The 25,261-nt window shown below is 39.6% G+C and overlaps 1 protein-coding gene across 5 annotated transcripts in view; it reads left to right on the forward strand.

The window, feature by feature from the left end:
- The first annotated feature begins 905 nt into the window (after positions 1-905).
- Positions 906-25,261, forward strand: part of CARD10 (caspase recruitment domain family member 10) — a 60,630-nt gene continuing 36,274 nt past the window's right edge. For 2 of the 5 annotated variants that reach the window (XM_058190917.1, XM_058190920.1), the window contains exons 1-7: positions 907-1,117; positions 2,040-2,184; positions 3,495-3,628; positions 6,642-6,860; positions 7,994-8,131; positions 11,470-11,795; positions 24,128-24,307. In XM_058190917.1, coding sequence (XP_058046900.1) covers positions 3,574-3,628; positions 6,642-6,860; positions 7,994-8,131; positions 11,470-11,795; positions 24,128-24,307 — 918 coding nt within the window. In that variant the 5' untranslated portion in view covers positions 907-1,117; positions 2,040-2,184; positions 3,495-3,573. The other 3 variants (XR_009156090.1, XM_058190918.1, XM_058190919.1) reach the window with 3 other exon arrangements.

A 25,261-nucleotide genomic window follows, 5' to 3' on the forward strand; every position in this document is an offset into this window, starting at 1 on the left:
CACTTAACAGAAACGTTGGGCTCAAATTTCATTAAGCCGAGGACTACTTGTATTTTGCACCAGAAAAACATATTACCTTTTAGAACTAAACATATTAAAAGGAGCATCATTAACTATGTAGAAGCTCAGCCAAATAGCAAAACATTTTAAAAAAAGAAAGAAATGCAAAACAGGAGATGGGGCCAAGCCCTCCGGCGTATTATCATAACATCGCCAAACTTCTTCTTTTCTGCCCCATCGCTTGTTGCTTTTCAGATGGCGACATGTGGTCCTAGCACCGCACGGCAGGTGCCTGGATTTCTGACCCCAGGTACAGCTCCGAGGCAAACTCTGTACGCAGACTCCTCCCCGTGGAATCCACGCATTCCGCGAAAGTTTAACCATAATTTATTAAGCTAAGCACAACCGGCTAGGTATATACAACCCACCAAGCCGGGCTCTTAAATCCCAACGGGGGATTCCCTCCAGGCGCGAAACCAAAGCTATCGCCTTATGCCTGAGCGCGGCTGCCAACCCAGCCACAGACCCTCCCGCTCCTTTGCTTTGCCAGTGACCACAACCACCGGTGGCTGCTAACCTGTTGAGGCCAAAGGTGTATGCAAGGAACGCGTGAAAAGCGCTGGAGGTACAATACAAAAAAAAAAAATCCCGCCTAGCCACCCCGCCTGCGCCTTGCTACAAAACAGAGTTAGGTTGAGGATGCCTGGGCCGCTTAGCTGGCGGCCACTGGCCTCCTCCGAGTTCTTTTCGGCTTTTATTTGCCATCCCCGGCCGCGGGGGTGAGTTTCTCCCCCTCTGGGAATGGAATCCAGCCGCGCGCATTCCTGAGCTGGCCGAGGGGCTGCCGGGACTTGTTTGGGCTCAAGCCACCTCGAATACTTCATTTCAGTTGCCAATCTGCCTCTGCCTCTGCCTGCCTTTCCGCCCACCTCTCTGGCCCGGGAGGAAGCGGCTGTTGACTGCGGCCGTCAGGTGCGCGTCTCGGCTCGAGGCGGGCAGAATGTGTAAGTGAGGAGGAGAGGGCGAGGAAGGCAGGCGGGCAAACGCGAAGAAGGACCCTCTTCAGCTCGGGAGTTTCCTCCCTCTGCAATTAGCCCGTCGGCTGAGAAGTTTTAAGGTAACGCGAGCCCTCGTGGTCCGAGTGGTGAGAACAAAAAAAGAAAAGGGGGGGAAAAAGCGCATTTTTCCGGTGCTGGCGGCGGTCTTAGGGATCTTTTGTTTCTGCTGAGCAGATGTCAACAAATCCTGCAGCAACTAAGGCCAAGGATGTAAAGCTGAGGTGATGCCATATTTGTCTTTTGTTTTCTCTTTCTCTCCCTTTTGCCCCACTTCTTTGCAAAAGGGTCTAAATGGTGCTGTTTCAGGGTTGATAGATAACAACTTTGAAGAAGCACAGGCTACATGATGTTTCTCAAGTGGCTTAGACATGAGGCCCAAGATAACTTGGGAAAGCTTGCTCTACCTTTGTCTCTCTAAGTCAGGAAGTTTGTAGAATCCAGCCATTGTGATTTATTCATCAGATAGTGGCTAAAAGTCATATTTCCCCCCTCCCCCATGAGGATGGAGACATTTGTCTGCAGTTTCTGCTGTGAAGGAGTAGTCCTGTACCTAGGACCTTGTCTCCTTATTTTAATTCTCTCACACCTGCAGATCTGAGTTGTGTGGCATTAGGTCTTGGTTCTGGGGATTACCCTTCGGTGGTTTGACTTAAACCCAACTGTGATTGCAGATTTCTTAAACTGCCCGCACATTGTTGTAATTAGACCATTGTTTATATTTGAATAACAAGGTCATTTAAGGTGGAGTAAAAGTTTTAATATCCATAACCTTTCTCTTATAATTGATTCATAATATTATGTGACAAAGTGCAAGCTACGTGTACTTTAAATATTCAAGTTTCAGGAGAGAGAGACAGGTGTGGCAAGGGAAGGAAGGATATTTAACTATGTAGAGATGAAAAGAAACATCAGCATTTAGCAAATGAGATAAAAGGCAAGTATTGTATTGTAGTACTGAGACAAGATACTGTGCATTTTCAGACTAACTTAGGATACTCCAAATTCCCTGAGAAGCATGATGGACAAGAGATGTTTATTATGGCACTGAGAAGAATGTGTAAACTTAAAAGGTTTTCAAAAGAAAACTTGGTTTAGTACTATTTGGATCTGTGGCACGGCAAATAAGGTAATATGGACAATGCAGTGGCTATTAATGGCTATTTTAAATAATAATTTAAATATAATAATTTAAACTTAATGGCTATTTTAAATATTTTAGTTTTATATGAATGTATGTTTTGAATCTGTTACTTTCTTTCACTGTCAAGGAATAGATATATAGTTCTTTGGATTCAGGATTTATGCAGTCTAGTAATGCAGAAACTACATAGCCTCAAGGAAACTATGTGTATGCGATGAGATATGTACGCTATGAATCAGCACCATGTTTGCATGTCTGGGATTGATGATTCAAAACATTTCCTTAGAGTTCTGGCCCTTTTCTCTTAATCTTAGTTAGACTTGAGAGAATTAAAGACCCGAACCTGCTCATATTTAGCTCATAGAGAAATAGGACTGTCATTTTCACTGCTCTAAGTAACATAAATGGCTTTTTCCAATCTGAAGTTGTTGGTAAATATAAGCTAGCAGTTGTTAAAGTTTCAAGAACCCAATTGTGTTTTGGTGTAACTAGTTCATAGATCATGCCATGAATACTTCTACACAAATATGCCATTGTGCCGTTTTCATTTTCCCATCCATTCTAATTGATTAGAAGATGATGTGCATAGCTTGAAACATGAAAACAACTCTATGGTGACAGAAGGAGAAGTGGTAGATGAAAGGAAGCTAGGAGATAGGAAATGATGCCTTTTTGCCAGTGACAGAACAGACTCCTGATAAATGCTGCCATTTCAGTAAAATATCAATTGAGCCATCAGTAGGTAGATTTGGCTCTAGGATGCAGCAAACATCATGAGATTGGATAAATTGTGACCTTAATATGAACTAGCACAAAGATCTCACATGGAAATGCCTAATTCACAATGTCGTTTGAACTTAGTATATTGTGAACTCCCAGTCATTATGGATGATGACTTTGTAGCTGATTAAACAAACCATAACAAGATAGAACATGTGTTAATATGATGTGTAAGTCCAGACTATCTCTGTGGCTTCTCTACATTTATATAATTTGTTGAAACAAGCCATAATGAACTACGTAGCTTACAATAAAGCATGATAGGAAAATTCAGTCATTATAGTAAGCCAAAATCAAACCATTATGAAACCCACAAACCAGGGATAGATACAGGAAAGATATCATTTGATAGGGACCTAGCAATTTCTGTTTTTCTGTCTTTGGCCCTTTATTTACCATGTAGTGCCTTATTGGGAACCATTATTATGGGAGACAGACTACGGGATAAACTTTTAATTTTAATCTATGAATATACGATGCTTCCTTATGCTATATCATATAATTGATTTTTCTAGCCTACTTCCATTTTCTGGTTGCTCTCAAGCATTTCCACTATTCAGAATTGAAGTTGGTTTATCCCAAGAATTCCAAGCTATGGATTCTCCCCACAAATGGCACATCTCAGTTCCTTTGGACACAGAACAAGCTGGTCTGTATACTTTGAATTTATCTTTTTAGCTCTCTTGTCTTGTTGCTTGTATGCCATGAACAGAGTAGACCACATTATTTTATCTTCACTCTGTTGCTTCTGTTTATAAAAAAAATATTGCTATAGCAAGATTGTTTGGCTGAACAAGGCTGGTGTGGAAATGGAAGCACAATATGCTGCTATAGAATTTAACTTTGTATGAACCAATTTCCCCCCAACCTAAAGTCCTTCAGATGTGTTAAACTAAAGAGTTCCCATAACCCCCTCACCATGAGTGGCAGCTGGGTTATGGGTTATTCAGAAAGTTGTTTAACTAACTTCCATAATGTACAGGCTTCCTGGTAATTTGCCTTGAGTTCTCAGTAACTTGTCAAATTCCAATTCCCTTTGTTAAGGAAAGGCAGTTAAAGTTAGACTTCAGAATCAAATATGACCCTTGTTTCCACAGTTGTGTAATGTATCCATTCCTGCTGGCTATAACTGAAATTGCTAAAATGGTTTTGGTAGAAAAGCAACTATTTGGATCTGTATCTGTGAAGACTTTGGATATGCTAATCTTCTACTTGACTGTTTAGTGCTTTAGAGAAGGCTGTGGGAACTCCTTGAAGAGAGAATAGAAGAACAGCAGGAACTCCTGCTCAGGCAACCAAACAGCTTATCTTGCTGCTTTGGAAGCTCTTAGAAGCTTTGCTCTTTTTTGAGGGAGCGGACTGCATGCATTCCTAGTAATTTTGTCCCCTGGAGTAAAGTCTAAGATTTTTTTTTTAGTGGAGATAATAATTGTAGCTTACTTAATATTAGGGGCGTTGGTTTATATTGGAAGGAAGGGCAAGGGAACCTATGGCTCTCAACATGTTCTCCTTATTGACTGGGATATGTAAATAATAAATAATAGTTAGGACTTTTGGGATTGTAGTTTAGCAATATTTGAAGGGCCCCAAGTTGCCTACATCTGTTTGAATAATTAGTATACTGTTGTTTGCTTATTGAAGCCTTCTTCACATTATTGAATTGCTGGATTTTCCTTCTATGTGGAGCTGTATAGACACTAAAATGCCCTCCCACTCTGCTTGGTTTGGCCAAAAAATGATGGTCTCTAATATGTATGTATTAAGTCAGTGTTTCTCAATTGTGGTCACTTTAAGAGGTCTGGGTTTCAATTCTCAGAATTCTTTATCTTGAAGTTGGGAGGATTTTGTAAATGGCTACTATTAAAGTCAGTCAAGGCTATGGTCAGTCAGTCAGATCTGAAAACACACTGTGGCATTGTGGTATTGTGAGAGTATATGACTATTGTCTTTCTGCATGCCACTTTGGCCCTTTTGCTTCTTCTGTTGTTGTATGATGTGCTAAATTTGGTGTAGCCAATTGTATGAATGCTACCATTGTAGTTTGTCAGCAAATCATGGCTTGATACAAGAAAGAGAGTGAGTAAGATTAGATTTGGAGACTTGGATGATACTGAGAGTTTCAAACTGAGACTGAAGGCTGAAAATTGCATGAATCACTTGAGCCAGAGAACTGCATTTAGATTATTTCATGTTTAAGACAGGAATAAGAACTAAAGCTTTCACCAAGAAGATAGGTTTTTAAATAGATTAAAAATAGGAAAAAATAGTGACAAAATTTAGATGTTTGGTCAGGGACTTCCAAGACTTCATATATCAGGTAATTCTAATAGATGCCGTCAGTTAAACTGTCGTAATCTCCAGCTTGCACAGCCATCTGAAATGCATTATAATTTGGAATTCTTTTTACTCTGTGTCCTCGTCATCCTTGTTGACAGTATTTATTTGCAGGTAATTGTTTTCTCTTTTAAGCAGGAGTTCATAACTTGCAGACTATGCTAGATGTGGCCCCTAACTTCCCTTTTTACAACCCTTGGAGCTATTTCTGACTTTAATAGTTCTTGCCATTTTGAGATGGAAAGCATAGGAAAATTATTATGTATATTATTATTATTATGTATATTATTATTATTATTATTATTATTATTATTATTATTATTATTATTATTATTATTATTATTATTATTATTATTATTATTATTATTATGCTGTGCAGAGATTTGCATTTGAAAGGCAGATTGTGATTTAGAGATTTTGTAGGTAGATAGCACATGCTTGGAACACGTTAAAACAGCCACATCTTTTCTTAAGCTTGTGCATGGTCCCTATTATTTTGTGTGCCTTAAAATAAGAATATTATAGTTTTAAAAAACAAAGAAACTCCCCTAAGACTCCCCTCCCAAATTTAATTCCATGTTTATGCAGAACGTAGGTCTTGGCATGGGGTTATTTGAATGCCCACCTTGCTCCAACTTCATATGAATGCTCCAATACTGGAAGCTTTTAAGAAGTGAGTGGACAGCCATTTGTCTGAAATGGTATAGGATAGCAGGGGTTTGGACTAGAAGACCTCCAAGGTCCTTTCCAACACTTTTATGCCCATCTCACCAGATCCAGCAGACAGGGCATGTTACAGGTTCCGTCGTCTAGGGAGTTACATTTAATGGGCCTTATGCAGCGGACCTTCTCTGCAGCAGCCCTCACATTCTGGAATATTCTGCCCTCTGAGATGAGGTTGGCCTCATCTTTTCTGAGCTTCTGAGGCTTTTTCAAGATTTGTTTGTGTCAGCAGGCCTGGGAACTCCAGGGATTAGTGAGCTAGTGAGGTGGGTCTGCTATTATTAACATTCCTTCATCTGCCTTTTATTTTTTACTTTAGCTTAGTTTTCTATAGTTTTGATGTTTGATGTTACTAATTATGATTTTTAATGTGTTTATTGAATATTGTAAGCTTCCCAGAATCTAAAAGTAAATATACTTTGGTGCTCACTCTCCAATAAAGAACAGCCCTAGGCCGGTTCAATTTTCTGTGCAGAAGTTGAAATCCCCACTTTAACCTTCAGTATACATTAAAATGATGTGAAAAATCCAATTCCCAAACTGTTTAAAAGCACCTCAGGAAAGTAATGTCCTTAATTTCAGTATTACTCAATATGTGTTCATAGGGCTTGAAGATGGTATCAAACAGGTCCAAAATCTTTCTGAAGAAGAGGAAGAAGAGGAAGCTTTGTGGGAGAAGATTGAGAGTGTGAGACACCAATTAACTCGCTCTTTGAATCCAGAAAAGCTGACACCCTACTTGCGCCAATGCCGTGTGATAGATGAGCAGGATGAAGAGGAGGTGCTGAGTGCCTATCGGTTCCCATGTAGGAGCAACCGAACAGGTGAGAGATATTTGGAATTTGCATGGAGGAGAAATCAGTGGAAAGTCTCTTTTTTTGCTTAAAGTACAATACAGAGAGTTAGTTGGGTTTTGCATGAAAGGAAAGGCCTGTTCAAGGGATTCCATCGTGACTCTGTGGTACCTTAAAAAAGCCATGCTACAGCAGACCAAAGCTCCATGTAACCAGCAATTTCTTTACCTTAAGGCTTTATGGAACTGAAGTCTAACTTAGATATTCTGAAAGCCCAGCGAAAAGAAAAACAAAATCCACCTTCTATATTTTTAATTTCTGTTTAATTTCTGTTATTGATATTTTTATTTCTTTTTGCTGTTGATGGTGATGGAGCATGCTAATGGTATAGTATTGTATAACTTTATTGATTAGTCAATTGACCACAGCAAGAGCATGTTAATATGGCCATTGACTTAAGTCTACAATTGGTTGTCAAGTATTGGGGTCATAAAGTGAATTTACAACATTTTTTAGCTGTGTCATTAAGTGAATAACCACATTTACTGCTAGTTTTCAGCATAATTACATCCATAATAAACCATTGATGGGCAGACTCCATTTGAATCATAACTTGAGAACTACCTGTATTTTTTAGAGCAGGGGTCTCCAACCTTGCCAACTTTCAGACTTGTGGACTTCAACTCGCAGAGTTCCTCAGCCAGCTTTGCTGGCTAAGGAACTCTGGGAGTTGAAGTCCACAAATCTGAAAGTTGCCAGGGTTGGAGATCCCTGTTTTAGAGAATAGATTACGGTTTCTTTTTTGCTTAACCTTACATAAGACCTAAGGAATTTCCCTAAATCCTGCTGTCTTGACTTGGCTCTCACATCCGGTTAATTTAGAAGGCCTTATAAAGCTGTTCTTATAAAGGTTAAACCAAGTGGCCTTTTAACAATTTTCGGCTTTATATTTCTAGAACAGGAATAGGCTACTGTCTTAAATCCTAATTTATGATTTAGTGTGATTGTAAGCCTAGCTAATTGTTATTTATTCAATCATGGTTTAATGAGCCAGAATTAAGCACATGATGGCTTCATGTCATATGCAATCACCAAATCTAGAATTCTGTTTGCTAATCATTTGTATCCTATCCATGTGATTTTTTTTTTTTTAATCTCTGCAGGACTCCTGATGGATATGCTTCGAAGGCGAGGGAAGCGAGGCTATGAGGCATTCTTAGAGTCCTTGGAGTTCTATTATCCTGAACATTTCACCCGATTAACAGGAAAACAACCTGTTCAGCGTTGCTCTATAATCTTGGGTAAGAGATTGTAAGCAACACGATATTCAGTCAGATTTAGAGAAGGTTGATTCTACTTTGGAAGAAGGAGGGCCTTCAAAGCTCTTGATAATGTAGTTTGTATGTATGCATAAATGGATGTTTTATTCTGCTGGTATGGAGAATTTTATGTGAGATATCTGGGCCCGAATTGTACTGAAATTTCTATATTTGTCATTTTTGTTTTTGTTTTGAATGCCTTCCTAACATAAAGTGGTTGCCATTTAGAAGATGATATACTCTAGAACTGGCCTTTTATTGGCTGATCGGACACTGGTTAGGTCCTATACTAGGACCTACCTAGTGGCAATGAGGGAAGCGAGACGTTGCTACGTCTCCTCCCTCATTGCGTCGGCAGATAACCGCCCGGCCGCCCTGTTTCGGGCTACTCGCTCTCTCCTTCAACAGGGAGAGCGGGATGACCCGTTGCAGGGACGTGCTGAGGAGTTTAGTGGTTATCTATACGACAAAATCGTTCAGCTTCGGGACGGCCTGGACCAAAATTGGGTAGATCCAGGTGGGATGTCAGAGAGCCGTCTTGTTGAGACTATTTGGGATGAGTTTGACCCTGTGGCTCCCGAGGACATGGACAGGTTGCTTGGTAGGTTGAACGCCACCACATGCTTACTGGACCCGTGTCCCTCGTGGTTGGTGCTGGCACAGGAGGTGACACGAGGCTAGCTCCAGGGGATTACAAATGCTTCTTTGTTGGAGGGGGTCTTTCCGGCCGCCTTGAAGGAGGCGGTGGTGAGGCCTCTCCTCAAGAAGCCTTCCCTGGACCCAGCTGTTTTAGGTAATTATCATTACCTAAATGCTTCGCGGCGAAGGTTGTAGAGAGTGTGGTGGCATGTCAGCTACCCCAGTACCTGGAGGAAACCCTCTATCTAGACCCATTCCAGTCTGGTTTTCGGCCCGGTTACAGCACTGAGACGGCTTTGGTCGCGTTGGTGGATGATCTCTGGAGGGCCAGGGATAGGGCTTATTCCTCTGCCTTGGTCCTATTAGACCTCTCAGCGGCTTTTGATACCATCGACCATGGTATCCTGCTGCATCGGTTGGAGGGATTGGGAGTGGGAGGCACCGTTCATCGGTAGTTCTCCTCCTATCTCTCCGATCGGTCGCAGACGGTGTTGACGGGGGGGCAGAGGTCGGCCCCGAGACGCCTTACTTGTGGGGTGCCTCAGGGGTCGATTCTCTCGCCCCTCTTGTTCAATATCTATATGAAGCCGCTGGGTGAGATCATCAGTGGTTTTGGTGTGAGGTACCAGCTGTACGCTGACGACACTCAGCTGTACTTTTCCACACCGGACCACCCCAACGAAGCTATCGAGGTGTTGTCCCGGTGTCTGGAAGCCGTACGGGTCTGGATGGGGAGAAACAGGCTCAAGCTCAATCCCTCCAAGACGGAGTGGCTGTGGATGCTGGCATCCCGGTACAGTCAGCTGCAGAGTCATTGGCCCCAATGGAGAGGGTGCGCAACTTGGGCGTCCTCCTGGATGGACGGCTGTCTTTCGAAGACCATTTGACGGCTGTCTCCAGGAGAGCTTTTCACCAGGTTCGCCTGGTTCGCCAGTTGCGCCCCTTTCTAGACCGGGATGCCCTATGCACGGTCACTCATGCTCTCGTGACATCTCGTCTGGATTACTGCAATGCTCTCTACATGGGGCTCCCCTTGAGGAGCACCCGGAGACTCCAGGTAGTTCAGAATGCGGCTGCGCGGGTGATAGAGGGAGCCCCTCGTGGCTCCCACGTAACACCTCTCCTGCGCAGACTGCACTGGCTGCCTGTGGCCTTCCGGGTGCGCTTCAAGGTTTTGGTAATGATCTTCAAAGCGCCCCATGGCATAGGGCCGGGCTACTTACGGGACCGTCTGCTGCCACCGAATGCCTCTCACCGACCCGTGCGCTCTCACAGAGAGGGACTCCTCAGGGTGCCGTCGGCCAGGCAGTGCCGACTGGCGACACCCAGGGGAAGGGCCTTTTCTGTGGGGGCCCCCACCCTCTGGAACGAGCTTCCCCCAGGTCTTCGCCAACTTCCTGACCTTCGAACCTTCCGCCGCGAGCTTAAGACACATCTATTTATCTGCGCAGGACTGGACTAGAATTTTAAATTTTTAAATGTTTAAATTTTAAATCTGGTTTTAAATGGGTTTTATTATTTATATCTCTATTTTAAATATTCGGCCTATGTAATAAGTTTTTTAAATTAATGTTTTACCCTGTATATATATATGTTTTTTTTATATGGCTGTAAACCGCCCTGAGTCCCTAGGGAGACAGGGCGGTATAAAAGTGTGAATAATAAATAAATAAATAAATTAAAACAATCTGCTTTTAAGATTTGAAGAAATAAAAATAGCCACATGGATATTTTTTATATCTACCTTACCAGGAAAATAGCAAGAAGCTTAAATTTGTCTTTGGTTTATGGATGACATCATTATTCAGGGCAGTACTATAGAATGCTTCATGATACCAAGATTATGTTTCTGTATATTGGTTAACTGTTTTGCCTTTTCTGTGCTGCTTCCACTGATATATTTTTTGTTGCTGTACGTGAATAGATTCCTATATTGTCATAACACTGTTATCTGTGAACAAATGTTATTTTTATTTGAACAGATCTCTTGCAAAAATAAAACCAAAATATATAGTTTGAGCTCACTTATTCTTAAAATAACCCACTTTGCTTGCATTTTTATAAATTGCCATGTGATTGTACAGTTTGTGTTTACTGAATGCAGAATATGTACATAATAGATATGCATTAGAGAAACATTTCCATATTAGAAAGAGGTATGTAACAATAAATAAGCGTCACAGAGAATCTGGTGCAATTTTCAGGAAATACAAGTTGAGATGCACGTACATTCATATAGATTTGAGCAAAGGAATTTTGTGTGCCAGAAGCGTCAGATACTTAAAATTTTCTAATAGAACAGTTTTATCACGAATAAGTGGTATTTTGCACCTTATGCAGCTAAGTGTGTTGCTGCATGCTTGCAGTGATGATTGCCGCAAATTTTAAGCATACATGCATGTTTATAAACATGCTATTTCACATATTAAGTGCTTGCAAGTTAAGTAGATGTTTGACAACTTATTTTATGAATAGAATAGAATAGAACTCTTTATTGGCCAAGTACGATTGGACACATAAGGAATTAGTCTTGGTGCATATGCTCTCAGTGTACGTAAAAGAAAAGTTACATTCATCAAGAATCATAAGGAATTTACACATGAGATGTTCTGACTGATGACTCCTAGCATTTTGTCTACTCGTGGCACTAATTCGATGACCATCGTCTGTCCCTTTTCCAGATGAGGAAGGTCCTGAAGGCCTGACTCAGTTCCTGATGATGGAGGTGAAGAAGGTGAGGGCCCAACGAAAGGAGCACCTGGCCAAAGAGCACCAGCTCCAGATAAAAACCCAAGGCTTAGAAAAGGAATGTTGCCAGTTGAAGCAACAGCTCCAAGGATTACAGAAAGTGCAAGAACGCTGCCAGAGGTTCCAAGAAGACTGGGATACCAACAGCCTGGAGCTGCTGAGGCTGAAGGATGAAAATTATTTGCTGGCCATGCGCTATGCACAACTATGTGAAGAGAAAAACACTGCTGTCTTAAGGAGTAGGGATCTGCAACTTGGGGTATGGTGAGCAATTCAGTATACTGGAATCATGTCCAAATTAAAGCAAGCTCTCTTCTCTTGATTGATTAAAGGTTATTTTGTTACTAAAATATTTGGGTAAATGTGATCCTAGTAAAAAAGAATTATGAAAAAAGTACCAGAAAATCAGTTCATCTTGGTTCCAATGTCTTGGCACTTTATGCTTTGTTGTTTTTAGTTGCGAAATCGTGTCTAACCCATCATGACCCCATGGACAACGTTCCTCCAAGCCTTCCTATCCTCTACCATCCTCTGGAGTCCATTTAAGCTCATGCCTACTGCTTCAGTGATTCCATCCAGCCACCTCATTCTCTGTCGTCCCGTTCTTCTTTTGCCCTCAATCTTTCCCAGCATTAGGCTCTTCTCCAGTGAGTCCTTTATGCTATGTCTAGTATAAAATTGCTTCTCTTGTCCCTTAATTTTTTTTTTTTTTTTTGCAAAATTTTTTTATTTTTCCATAATAATTCCCACAATTTGACCAGTGTACAATACAATCACTTATCCAACAATCAGTCCTATACTCAAATTATACTCAGTCAGGGCTGCTCGACTGCCACTCCCCCCTTTAATCCTTTCTTCCCTTCTCATCCTTCTTAAACTTCCCCCACCACCTTCTCCTCGCTTCCTACTTCCTCCTCTTTCCCACTTCTCACTACCATCCTTTCTAACCCTCTATCTCCTTCTTCTCCTCCTCCTATCCTTTCTTCTCCCTTCCTTCTTTCCTCCCTACCCACCTACCTACCTACTTTCTTCCTTCTTTACTCCTCTTTCCTTACCCTTTCCCTTCGGGAGTGTTTGCCGAGCAGTCCCGACATTACACCATTCCAACTTGTTTAATTCTACCATTATTCCTGTACAATGGCAACCAATCAATTTATAGTCTTCCCCTTCCCCACCTCCTTCCCTCCTTGCATCATAGTACAATTTCAAATTAGGCATTTTTAAACCCCCTCTTTCCCTAACGTCTTGCATTATTTTTAACTTTATCCTCGGTTTTTTACCCTTCCATACAAATTTATTAATCCCTTTTTGCCATTCTTGTAAATTTGCATCTTTCTTCAAAATTGGAATCATTTGAAACAAAAATAAAAATCTAGGCAAAACATTCATTTTTATAGCTGCCACTCTTCCCAACAATGATAATTGTAACTTCTTCCATTTCTCCATTTCTTTAATTACTTTTCCCCACAATACCTCATTTCTTTAATTACTTTTCCCCACAATACCTCATAATTGTTTTTATATAATTTTACATTCGATGCTGTAATGTATACTCCTAAGTATTTAACCTTTTTAACTACTTCATATCCAGTTATTCTTTCTAATTCTTCCCTCTGATGTGTATTCATATTTTTAATTATCATTTTTGTCTTCTGTTGATTCACTTTAAACCCAGATACCTTACTATACTGATCAATTGTCTCCATCAAATATACAGCTGAATGTATTGGTTGAGATAAAGAAACAACCAAATCATCTGCAAACGCTCTTAATTTATAATCTTGATTTTTAATTCTAATTCCTTTTATTCGATCTAAACCACGTATCTTACTCAATAATATTTCCAAAGTTAGAATGAATAATAATGGTGACAAGGGACATCCTTGTCTAGTCCCTTTCTCAATCTTGAAAGATTCTGTTAATCCACCATTTACTATTATTTGAGCTGTTTGCTTTTGATATATAGCCTTAATTGCTTGAATAAAATAATCCCCAAATTGCATTTTTTCTATTACTTTAAACAAAACTGCCAATCCAATCTATCAAAAGCTTTTTCGCATCCAAAAGAGGAATGCTGCTGGAACCTGGCTGTTTCCTTCCAAATATTCAAGTAAATTTACAATTTGTCTCATATTATATCTCATCTGTCTCCCCTTAATAAATCCTGATTGGTCATTATGAATTAATTGATTCATCAGTGGCATCAATCTATTCGCTAGTATCTTAGCAAATATCTTATAATCAGTATTTAAAAGCGATATTGGCCTATAATTCTCTGGTTTAACACCATCTCGATCTTCTTTAGGTATTAATGAAATAAAAGCTGTCCTCCATGAAGGAGGAGCTTCTCCTCCCCTTTGTATTCTGTTAAATAACTCCTTAAGTGGTACAATCATCTCATTTTGTAAATTTTTATAATAAGTAGTTGTCAAGCCATCTGTACCTGGTGCTTTATTCGCTTTAAGCTGCTTAATTGCAAACACTATTTCCTCTGAAGAAATTAATTGATTCAACTCTTCCTTTGATCTACTGTAATTTCTAAAATACCGTGGCCCTGTAAATATCTATCTATATCTTTATCACTAATCACATCTCTAGAATATAACTTAGTATAATATTCTAAAAAAGCTTTTTTAATCAAATTTTGCTGATATACTTCCTTACCTCTATATTCTATTTTATCAATTATCGTCGTTTCTGTTTCTTTCTTAATAAATATGCTAACCACCTTCCAGGTTTATTAGAATTATTAAACAAATTATGTCTTACATATTGTAAATTAGTTGCCACCTGATCTGCCATTAACATATTAAATTGACCTCTTAATATATTTATTGACTCTTTTGTTTTACTATCTCCTGGATTGCCTACCAATAACTGCTCCTTCCTTTTAATTTCCTCTTCTAGTTCTTTTCGCCTTTTGTGCAGTCTATTTCTATATTTATTATTCATCTCTAATAAAATTCCCCTCATATAAGCTTTACTGGTGTCCCAAACTATCTCTATAGGTGTCCCTTTATCCATGTTCAAAGAAAAAAATTCCTTCATTAGAGTTTTACATTCATTTACATTTTGTTCATATTTAAACAAGTTCTCATTCATCCTCCACGACCTCCTGGCCTCTTTTTCCCGATCTAACTCAAGCCATACCGGCTATGATCAGACAAGGTTCTAGAACAAATTTTGTCTTCTTCACTCTGAAAACAAATCATTAGTAATTAAAATGAAATCAATCCTAGAAAAAGATTGATGTCTGTCAGAAAAAAATGTAAAATCTCTCTCTTTTTCATTGCGTTCTCGCCATACATCTCTCAATTCTAAATCTTCCATCAAATCAAAGAATGCCTTTGGCAGTTTTACACGATTGGAAATATTTCTAAGACTTCTTTTATCTTTCTGGGTATCCATCACTCCATTCCAATCACCCATTAATATATAAGTTTTATAATCCCAAGATGTTATTCTTTTATGTAAAAACTTATAAAATTTTTCTTGTTGTTGATTTGGTGCATAAACTCCTATTAAAAGTATTTTTCTCCCTTCCAATAAAAGTTCAATAGCAATATATCTTCCTTGATTATCCGCTTCAATTAATGTTGCAGATAAATTACTCTTTATATAAACAACTAGTCCATTCTTCTTTTCTGTAGCAGATGCAACAAAATGTATTCCCAATTTGAATTTATCAAATATTTCTGGTCTAATGTTCTAATATGTGTTTCTTGTAAACATACAATGTCATTTTAAATTGCTTCAAATAATGAAATATCTTTCTTCTCTTTTGTGGTGAGTTTAATCCATTGACATTCCAAGATAAAAGTCTAATTGCCATTATCAGCAATCGGAAACTTTTGAAGCACCAGCCGCAAATCATATCTTTCTTTGGGCCTTGCTCCTCCCACTGTTTCCGTCTTGGTAATAGCAGATTGAGCCTGTTGAGCCTTTTCTTCTTGTTCCTTGCGTTTGACAGCTGCTCTTGTCATCCTTGGCTCTTTTGGAATCTCTGATCCCATCTTAGACACATCCAACGCTTGTAAACGGTCTTCTTCCATTACTATCACTTCTTTTTCTTTAATTTCACCTTCCTTTCTCCTACCATCCGGAGATGGTGGACTTCAGCCTTAAGCACATAAGCATAAAACTCTTGTGCTTTACTGACTGTATTAAGATGTGCTATCCCTTCATAGTAAACTATTATACCAATTGGGATGTCCCATCTATACTCAATCTGACGTTTTTTAAGTTCGTTCACCAAAAAAGCAAACTCCTTCCTACCTCTCAACATTTTGGGGGGAATTTCCTTTAGTATTAAAATGTCTTGGCCGCTTGAATCTTGTCTCCTTTAAAAAGCTTGTAAAATCTCATTTCTCACTGTTCTAGTAGTAAAATAAATAACAATGTCTCTGGGAAGATTTCTTTGTCTTGCTATCCAGGAATTCACACGATAAATTTTATCAATATAAAGGCCACATCTGCTGGCGAACTGCCAAAATCTCTGCAAAGGCCTCCGAAAAATTTGCTTCAAATTCTCATTTTACATTCTTTAAGTCCCCGGATTCGTAAAGCAAGTTCCATTGCTCTATATTGTACCAAAACAATTTCATCATCAACTTTATCCATTTTACTTGAACTGCCTCAATCTTATTTTCCAATTTTAAATTAACTTTCTTTATTTCTTCTACTTCCTGCTCCAATAAAATCACATTTGATGCCAGACCCTGTACTGCTGACACCAAACCTTCTTTAACTTCTTTATTTCCAGTTTGAATTTCTAACATCTGTTTTTTCATCTCTGACATTTCTTCTGTAATTAATTTAAACTTATCCTCTATCTGGGAAGTTTGCCAATTCATAGCATCGTTAAGAGATTCTTTCATAAATTCTTTCAGGTTATCCTGAAGTGCTTCCAAATTTAATGATTTTGTATCTGCTGTATGTGCTGGAGAGACTCCCGGTGTTAATGTTCCTGGGGTTTTGTAACAGTTGACTTTAATTGTTTTGCTGCCATCTCTTAAAATTTCTCTTTAACTTAATATTACGTATAAACCTTTTAAGTCTTTTTTTTTTTTCCAGTCTCAGTATCTCTTCTCCCTTCTCATTACAATGTTTAAAAAAAAAAAATTTTCCAGCTGGCCTCAGCTATAAACAACAGACAGTGAGACTTGTAACACTTTCGTTTTCAACTGTGTAGCTCATTAAAGAACGATCGGCATTTTCACTTTGAAATCAGATCCAAAACTTAAAAAAAAAATAACAGGGAATTGATTGATTACTTGCTTTTATAATTAGAGCTCTCCTGTTTCTGTTCAGTCCGGTATTATCTTCTTTAAGTTAAAATTGGTCCCGGCTAATATTACGTATAAACCTTTTAAGTCTTTTTTTTTTTAAATCAGTCTCAATATCTCGATTTCTTCTCCCTTCTCATTACAATGTTTTAAAAAAATTTCCAGCTGGCCTTCAGCAATAAACAGTAGACAGAGAATTGTAACACTTTCGTTTTCAACTGCGTAGCTCATTAAAGAACGATCGCCATTTTCACTTTGAAGTCAAATCCAAAACTTAAAAAAAAAATAATAACAGGGAATTGATTGATTACTTGCTTTTATAATTAGAGCTCTCCTGTTTCTGTTCAGTCCGGTATTATCTTCTTTAAGTTAAAATTGGTCCCGGAAGTTGGTCGCGGCAATTAGGTCTGCCGGAGCAGGAAAAAAGCCTCAGATCTGGAGCACTTTGAAGTTCTGAGGGGGCTTAACCCTTCGAGCCCCCTGGTATCTTCCAGGAGCTCTAGGGAAGCTCTACCTCTGCTTCCTTTTGCTCACCACCGCTTCTTCTCCCGAAGAGGGGGGTTTCCGAACTGCTGGACAGCTGATTGTCGCTGTCTTAGCAGTCCAACATGATCCAGAGGTTGGTGACCAGAAAGATCACCTCCATTGCCAACGGAGCCAACCAGGAAGTCTTGTCCCTTAATTTTTCATTACATTGTTCATTTGGAGGCATTCTCACCTTCACCTGTTACTTTCTAATTCTGTTCTCTGCTAAGTTTACTGCTGTCCCTTCCTATCTGCCCTAAGGTTTTTCTCCTAAGTGTGCCCAAATACACTTAATCTACTCTTAGCTCCAGTATAACTCATGACCCGGATGATAGTCTTAAATGCCAACCCCCTCCTCCCCCGGATTTGTGAAATGCCAACTGTTAAACATTTTGAAATTTGAAAATTAGATTGTATTTGTGCCAAGTTGAGTGTAGTTTCTATTCAACATGACTTTCCTTTATGTCTGTGACCCCACTTAGCTAGGAAATTCCGTAGTTTGACATTGCGGGTGTCTTTTTTTTTCTTTTCTTTTTTAGAGAAGATAGATTTATAATTTTAGATCTAAGCAGAATCTTGGAAAATCAGTGACTGAACAAATATGTTTGGCACTTGTGTTTATGAGTCTTTATATTAGAGATGTTGATAACAAAATCGTGATTTATAAATGTATTTTAAAATTTACTCTGTACTAACAGTTTTCCGTTTGCTGTAATTGTGCACTTCTGCTAAATCTGTTGTATGATCAGCAAGTATTCATGCAATTGCAAAATACCTAATCACCTTAGACAGAAAGCTAATTTCCCAGGGTAATCTTTGTCCCTTGGTGATGGAATTCCCAAGTTACCATTTATGTCTCTGAAACATTTTTTCCACTCTTTAGCTCAACTGTCTCCCAAAATCACTTTCAACCCTCTGTTGGCAATAGTCTGTTTAAAAAACAAGTCACACAAAGACAACAGATGGGGAGAGATGAGGAAGAATAAGATTAAAATACTTGCAATATTATAGTTATGATAGTGGCTTGAGTTGGAGAAAGCAGGGCATTTTTCCAAATGTCTCAAAAGTGTTTTTTAAGGTAGGAGATTGTTTTATGTGTATAATCTAAAACTTAATAGCAGCAAATATACAGTGGGTCCTAAGGTCAGATGATTAACCTCATCAGCATTTTTTAAAATGCAGCAGTTTCAGATTGTATTTATTATTGGAAGAAAAGAATAGTTTGTGTTGTAAATTAGGTATCTTTTGGATGTGGTAGAACTGTGTGGCAGCAAAATAGTTAAAACTGTTGGACTTGATCCAGTTTCAAATTCCCACTTTTCCATAGAAAATTACTGGCTGAATTGGGCAGTCTCAGACACTCTGATATTGAATTGCAGTTCTGGGAATAAAACTACCGTGTTTCTCCAAAAAGACGACCCACCTTGAAAAGAAGCCCTATCATGTTTTTGAGTGCATGCGATCAAATTAAGCCCTATCTACAAAATTAGCTCTAATTAAGACCCCGCCCCCCCCGGGGTGGGACAAGGCACATAGGTAAAAAATAAGCTAGGGTGGGGATGAGGGTGTGGAGCTGCCCTATTTACCAGGCCTTGCACACCCTGACACCTGCCTTGTCTTCTGTGGCCGCTTCTTCTGCAGCCGCTTGCCACCACTTGCACAGATCGCTCTGGCCTCTGTTTTGCCTTCAAATGCTTGCTGGCATCTACTATCTGCAGCCGATAACAGAGTTCCAGATCAATCTGGAGCTCTGTTATTGGCTGCAGATGGCTTTTGGCAGGCATCTGAAGACGAAATGGAGGCCAGGGCGATGCATGCGGGTGGCGGCGAGCGGCTGCAGAAGAAGTGGGCCAGCAGTGGGCTCCTGCTGGGTGGGGCTGTTGGTACCACCACCATGGGGGTGAGTCAATAATTGGAACCCTCCAAAAGAAGGTCTAGCTGTCTTTTCGGGGGTCAAAAGAAAATAAGACCAAGCCTTCTTTTTGGAGAAACACGGTAGGAGAGACTTTCCCCCATTTTTTATGCTCCTGTAAATTCTGAGAGGAAAGCTGTAATATCTATGGAGAGTCTCAGTCATCAAGGTCATGGTTGTCTGAAAGGTGCTTTTTCAAAAAGCGTCAGGACTTAAAGGAGAACCGAACAAGTGTCTTGGATGAGAAGCGAAACATCTTCAAGGAAAATCAAAGTCCTGTCGCCTTTTGAAAAAACACATTTGGTATAGATGTGATACATCCCCTGCCCCACTGTATCCATCTTCCCAACCAGTATAGCCAGGGATGAGAATTTACGAATTGCTTACCTGGGAGTTGTAGTCCAGGATGGGCAAGATTGTTCTAAATGGCAAGTGCAAACATAGGATTAAACCCCGAACCAGAACCAACAAGGTAACAAACAACTAAGACGAGGACATAGAAATAACCAAACCAACCCGGAATACTATGATATTCAATATTTCAGATATTATTCACATACAGTTTTAAAATAAAACCCAGGCACAAGTGTTGGATTCAGTACTTATTGATCATAGCAAGTTTAACCATTCCTTGCCATTTTAATCTCAGCCTGCCTAACCATTTAGGAGGGCATCCTTTGATTCCTTGAAGTATTACTCAGTTTCCATTGCAAACTCTCATTCTAATCTTTGTAGATGGAATACAGGTAATCCTCGATTTACGACCACAATCGAGCCAAATTTTCTGTTGTTAAGTGAAAGATTGGTTAAGTGAGTTTTGTCCCATTTACTATCTTTCTTGCCACAGTTACTAAGTAAATCACTGCAGTTGATAGGTTAGTAACCTGGTTGGTAAGTGAATCTGGCTTCACCATTGACTTTGGTTGTCAGAAGGTCGCAAAAGGTGATAACATGACCTTGGGACACAGCAACGATTATAAATATGAGTCAGTTGCCAAGCATCTGAATTTTGATCACATGATCATAGGGATGCTGCAAAGGTCATAACTGTGAAAAATGGTCATAAGTCACATTTCCAGTACCATTGTAACTTTGAATGGTCTGTTGTAAGTCAAGGACTACCTGTAGTCACCAGTTCTTGCAGAGTCAGAAGACTGAGCCAAGTTCTTCAACCCAATGTAGGATTCTTTCTTACTATAGACTCTGTTACATTCTTTGTAACACATATAATGCTAGTATTATGACATAAGCAATGAATGAGAGGGAGCAAAGTGTCTCCTATAAAAATGGCAAGCCTCAGGTGATTCTTTTGACTAAATCAAGAAAGGGTTTAAGTCAGTGATGGCTAACCTTTTTGCCATTGTGTGCCTGGGTAGGTGGGTCACACGCTGTTGTGTCTTGCCCGCTCTCACCACAGCCAGGGTCTGCTTATCTGCTTCCGAACGCTGAAGAATGTCCTCCCGGCCCCAGCCCTGGCTCCATGCCCAGACAGGCTGAGGAGGGGGCATCTCCCGGCCCCAGCCCTGGCTCCATGCCCAAGCAGGCTGCAGAGGAGGGAGCACCCCCCGGCCCCAGCCCTGGCTCCATGCCCAGGCAAACGGAGCAGCTAGACCCCTCCCCCTCCTCCACAGCATGTGAGCCTGAGGAAAGTTTATTTCCAACAGCTGCTGATTGGAGTGACCCTCGCATCAGAAGACTGGATAGGCAGAGGCAACAGAAGGAAGGGAGGGGCAGGCCTTAATGAGTGCTGAGTCATGGAGCCGCACCCCATGGCCTATATAAAGGATCTGCTTTCTGGCAGTCTCTGAGTCAGGCAAAGTCGAACTTATCTTGCTGAAGTCACTTTCTGGTCTCCTGCCTGCTCTGAGGACTTTGCTAGGACTTTGGGCAGAGCTGCAGAGGCAAGCCTGATTCGGATTTCCCTGACCCGGCCGTCAGCGGAGGAGTGGGACACGACACACGCGCTCACATGCCCACATCCATAATTCTATGCGCCCTGCCCCTGTGCATACCCCCCCACGCTCCTGGCACATGATGGCCCGGTAGGCCCGTTTCTTCTCTCTCACCAGGCTCTGGAGCCTGGGGACAGAAAAAAACCAGGCTTTCTGGTCCCACCAGAAGTTGGCAAAGGGGCAGTTTCTGGCCTCTGGAGGGCCTCCGGGGGGGTGGGGGTGGAAAAGGCTGTTTTCACCCTCCCCAGACTCCTAAAAAGGCTCTGGAGCCTGGGGAGAGAGAAAAACGGGCCTTCCCCACCACCCCCTGAAGCCCTCTGGAGGCAGAAGTTCCGAAAATCAGCTGGCAGAGCTGAGCTCGTGTGCCCACCAATATGGCTACGTGCCATAGGTTCGCCATCACAAGTTTAAGTCTTGACTTATGGTCCCTCCTCAATATTCTCATCTCCAGTTCAAAATTTCCAGAGTTCCAAATATTTCCAGTCATCTTTTCCAGACATCAATAAAGGTAAAAAGAAGCTGCCTTATTCTAGGTCAGGCTATTGATCTATTTAGTCCATTATTGCCTATTCTGATTGGCAGGTAGTTGTCAGAGGTCTGAGACAGGGGTTTTACATATCTCTTGGGTCTTGATCTTTTTAAGTGGATATATCACATTGCATGCAATTCAAGCCCGCTACAAATAGCCTATGAACTTCAGGTAAAGTAGCAATTCTAGATAGCCATTCAGTTTTTCCTAGCCTTCCTAACACATCATAAAATTCTGGGCCTTTTTTGTTTTTACTCTTTTGCTTGGCCTTATGTCTACCCTCCAGATTATAATTTATCTAAGGATATGTGTAAATTATAATTGCATTTAATAATGTGGTGTCAGATATTTATTATATTCCCCCTTTTTCCCCAATTATATTATGTCCCTGAAGAATAAGCCACTACCTGCTATTTTACTGTTCAAAACCCTATGCATATTGATGATGCTGTAAAAATGATAGATGGTGGCAGTTCTGGCCTTTTTTAGTTAGATCTGCGCTTGAAGTGACTTTTGTATTTGCTCTGGGAAGGCATTATTTTATGGGCCAGGGCAGAACTATTCCTAATTTTCTTTTTAGCAAATTAAACAAGTTATAATTGAGGTGGGACATTTTTTCATGTTAAATGAAAATGTAGGATGAATTTTGAGAGTGCATGTATATATACTTATATGCTTTGAAATACTGCATATACATTATTCTGGTTATTTCAAGATTTGCTATAGATTTTGATTATTTCAACATTTATCTTTCTTTGTGCTTAATTTAATAGCATGATACCAATTTATTTGTATATAATATTTGAATTCAGTCATCTTCATTACTTTATCTCAAAAATCTTTAAAACTATCAGAAAAACTGGTATTATTGTACCATATTGCAGATGAAAGTTATTGATTTTATGGTAAAGTCAAAATTTGAAATACATGGTTCATGGTTCTTCACAATTCTACATGTAGCTTATTGTTGCCTCGTACTATGAGATAAGCTGCATATAAATTTGATAAATTTGAACAACTCAGGCTAAAATAGAATAGAGCTATGGTTAATGAAAGACAGACTCATTCTTATATATTCATTAATCCCTTTAGTGTGTGACTATTTATAAAAGAAAGAAAAAAACTTAAGAATCTCATAGCATTGATCACTTTAACATGATGGATTATTGTGTACTGCAGTTTCAGTGTGTTGTATATGTTTTCCATTTTTGTAGGAATGCTTGATTGTTAAATGCATAGATTGGTAGTGCTTTTTTTTTAAATTGTAGCTCCTAAAATAATTTTGATCACACTGTTGAAATTTCTGGCATGATTTCCAAAATTGGAGGCATTCATTTTTTGCCATTTTTTAATGGGAAAGACATGGAAACTTGAAAGCATAAACCTAAGATAACAGTGTTAAAAAAGCATAATTCCCACTCAAACAGAAAAGAGGAAAAATCTCAACCCTGCCTGTGTGTGTGATGCAACCCATCAATTTTACTTTAGTATGGCTTTTCTTCCACTTTCCTACCACCAAACACTGTCCATGGTGGTCTAAGATGTAGGTTTAACTAGATTATCCTTGTGTCTTTCTTTTAGCTGCTTTCAGCAGTCTTAGAATTGCTCCAAATTAAATGCAACCCCGGGATTCATCTGAAGTGCCAATCACTAGAATTTGTTCTGGAGTTTGGTAGATTCTTCAGATAAATCCCAGGTAAGATTACATTTGAAACCATTTAAAAGCAGGTAGAGGTATAAAATAGATGTCAAGTCCCCATTTTAAATAATGTTTTCACTCCAGATACTTGACAGAATTTATTAGACAACCCCTTGGTTATTTGATTTAACCTTAAGCAATAGGCATGTCTATTTCCTCTTTATGCTGGAAACTTTAAATTTAAATCTATATATGTGTTTAGATTAGAAATTTTCTTTAAACCACTATTCTGCCTTCTTTAAACTAGTTGTCACCAATCATGTTGGATAGCAATGTCCAACATCCTGTGTCAGTGAACGTGGTTGGATGTGTTGGCCAGGAAGGATGAGTGTTGAAGTCTAGCTGGAGGAAATAAAATTGGAGAAGATATGTCTAATCTCCTGGATGTTTTTTATCTATTATTTTAAACGTTTTGAGCATGTGTCCAGTAAATGATTGGCTTGCCAACCCACAAATCCATCATTACATTCAGAAATAGGGCATATATTGTGAGGAGAACTCACTTATATTCCAAAATACTCCTTTCTTTTTACTACAATATTTATTGACTGTGAACCATTCAAACGTTTTATGTAGGACTTAATTTTGATTAACTTCCCAATCAAAATGAAGCCCTATATAAATGTAAACTATTTGTTTCTCTAGTGTTATAATCAATGTAGTGCTGTATTATCTGTTTCAAATTTCAGATAGATCAGTTGAAGTGCAAGATCACTGGTATGGAGGAAGAGTGTTCCCTATTGAAGAAACAAACATTAATGGCTCCTCAGCGGGAGGTGGAGGATCATGGATTTACTGACATTTCTGATTTGCAAACTGAGAATCAGAGGTTAATTGCTTCACTTCAGGAGTTGCAGAACGTAATGCAGGTATATTCTGAAAAATGTGGATTTGAGAGTAATTTATAGAAGCATTCTCTACTCTGAACCTTCTCCTGTGTGGGGTCATTTTTGTATTTAAACTGGGTCAGCATCTGAAAGAGCAACCTTGGTTGCAGAGGAACCCAAACATCGTAATTCAGAGTATCAGACAGTTATACCAGTGGTGAAATTCATTTTCCCTACTGATTCTGTGGGCGTGGCTTGGTGGTCATCTGACTGGGAAAACCAACTATCACACTTTACACAAAAATAACACAAAAGCTACACAACTGACTCACGCACAATGCAAAAACAGCTGGACTTCACACAAAATGGCCCCTGCAACAAGCAGGTACCTCACAGTCACAGAGAGCGCAAAAACAAACTATCGCACTTTACACAGAAATACCAGTTTGGGCAGTAGATAGTAAAAAATGCTTTAAAAAGTAAAAAAAAAGTTCTGACTATGTGAGAACAGCTGATTGTCCCAGCTGATTGTCAGAACTATTTTTTTTTACTTTTTTAAAACATTTCCTAATTATCTATTGCCCTAAACCAGTAGTAAAAAAAATGTTTAAAAAGGTTCAATCAGTTGTGCTGCGTGATTGTCGGAACTTTTTTTTTCTTTTTAAAGCATTTTTTTACCAGTTCGGACGAACCAGTAGCATTTTCACTACTGCTTCAGGCGAACTGCCCCGAATCGTAGCATTTTACCCCTGCATTATACCTTCATTATTTGATATTGTGCCCTGAGACTCCAGCTATGGACCTTCCAAGGTACTTCATTGTTAGTCCAGATTTCCTACTTGGTGCCTTTGAGAAGTTTTGAACTTCACATAATTATTCAGGCAACAAAGTTAAATTGGCTTGGGGTAATTTGTGCATTGATTTATATGTTTGGAACTCAGATATCAGGGAAGGCTGCTGAGGACTTTAAAGGAAACCATTTAATCTGCATATAAT

The sequence above is a fragment of the Ahaetulla prasina genome, chromosome 7 (assembly GCF_028640845.1).
Source record: "Ahaetulla prasina isolate Xishuangbanna chromosome 7, ASM2864084v1, whole genome shotgun sequence".
Lineage (NCBI taxonomy): Eukaryota > Metazoa > Chordata > Lepidosauria > Squamata > Colubridae > Ahaetulla > Ahaetulla prasina.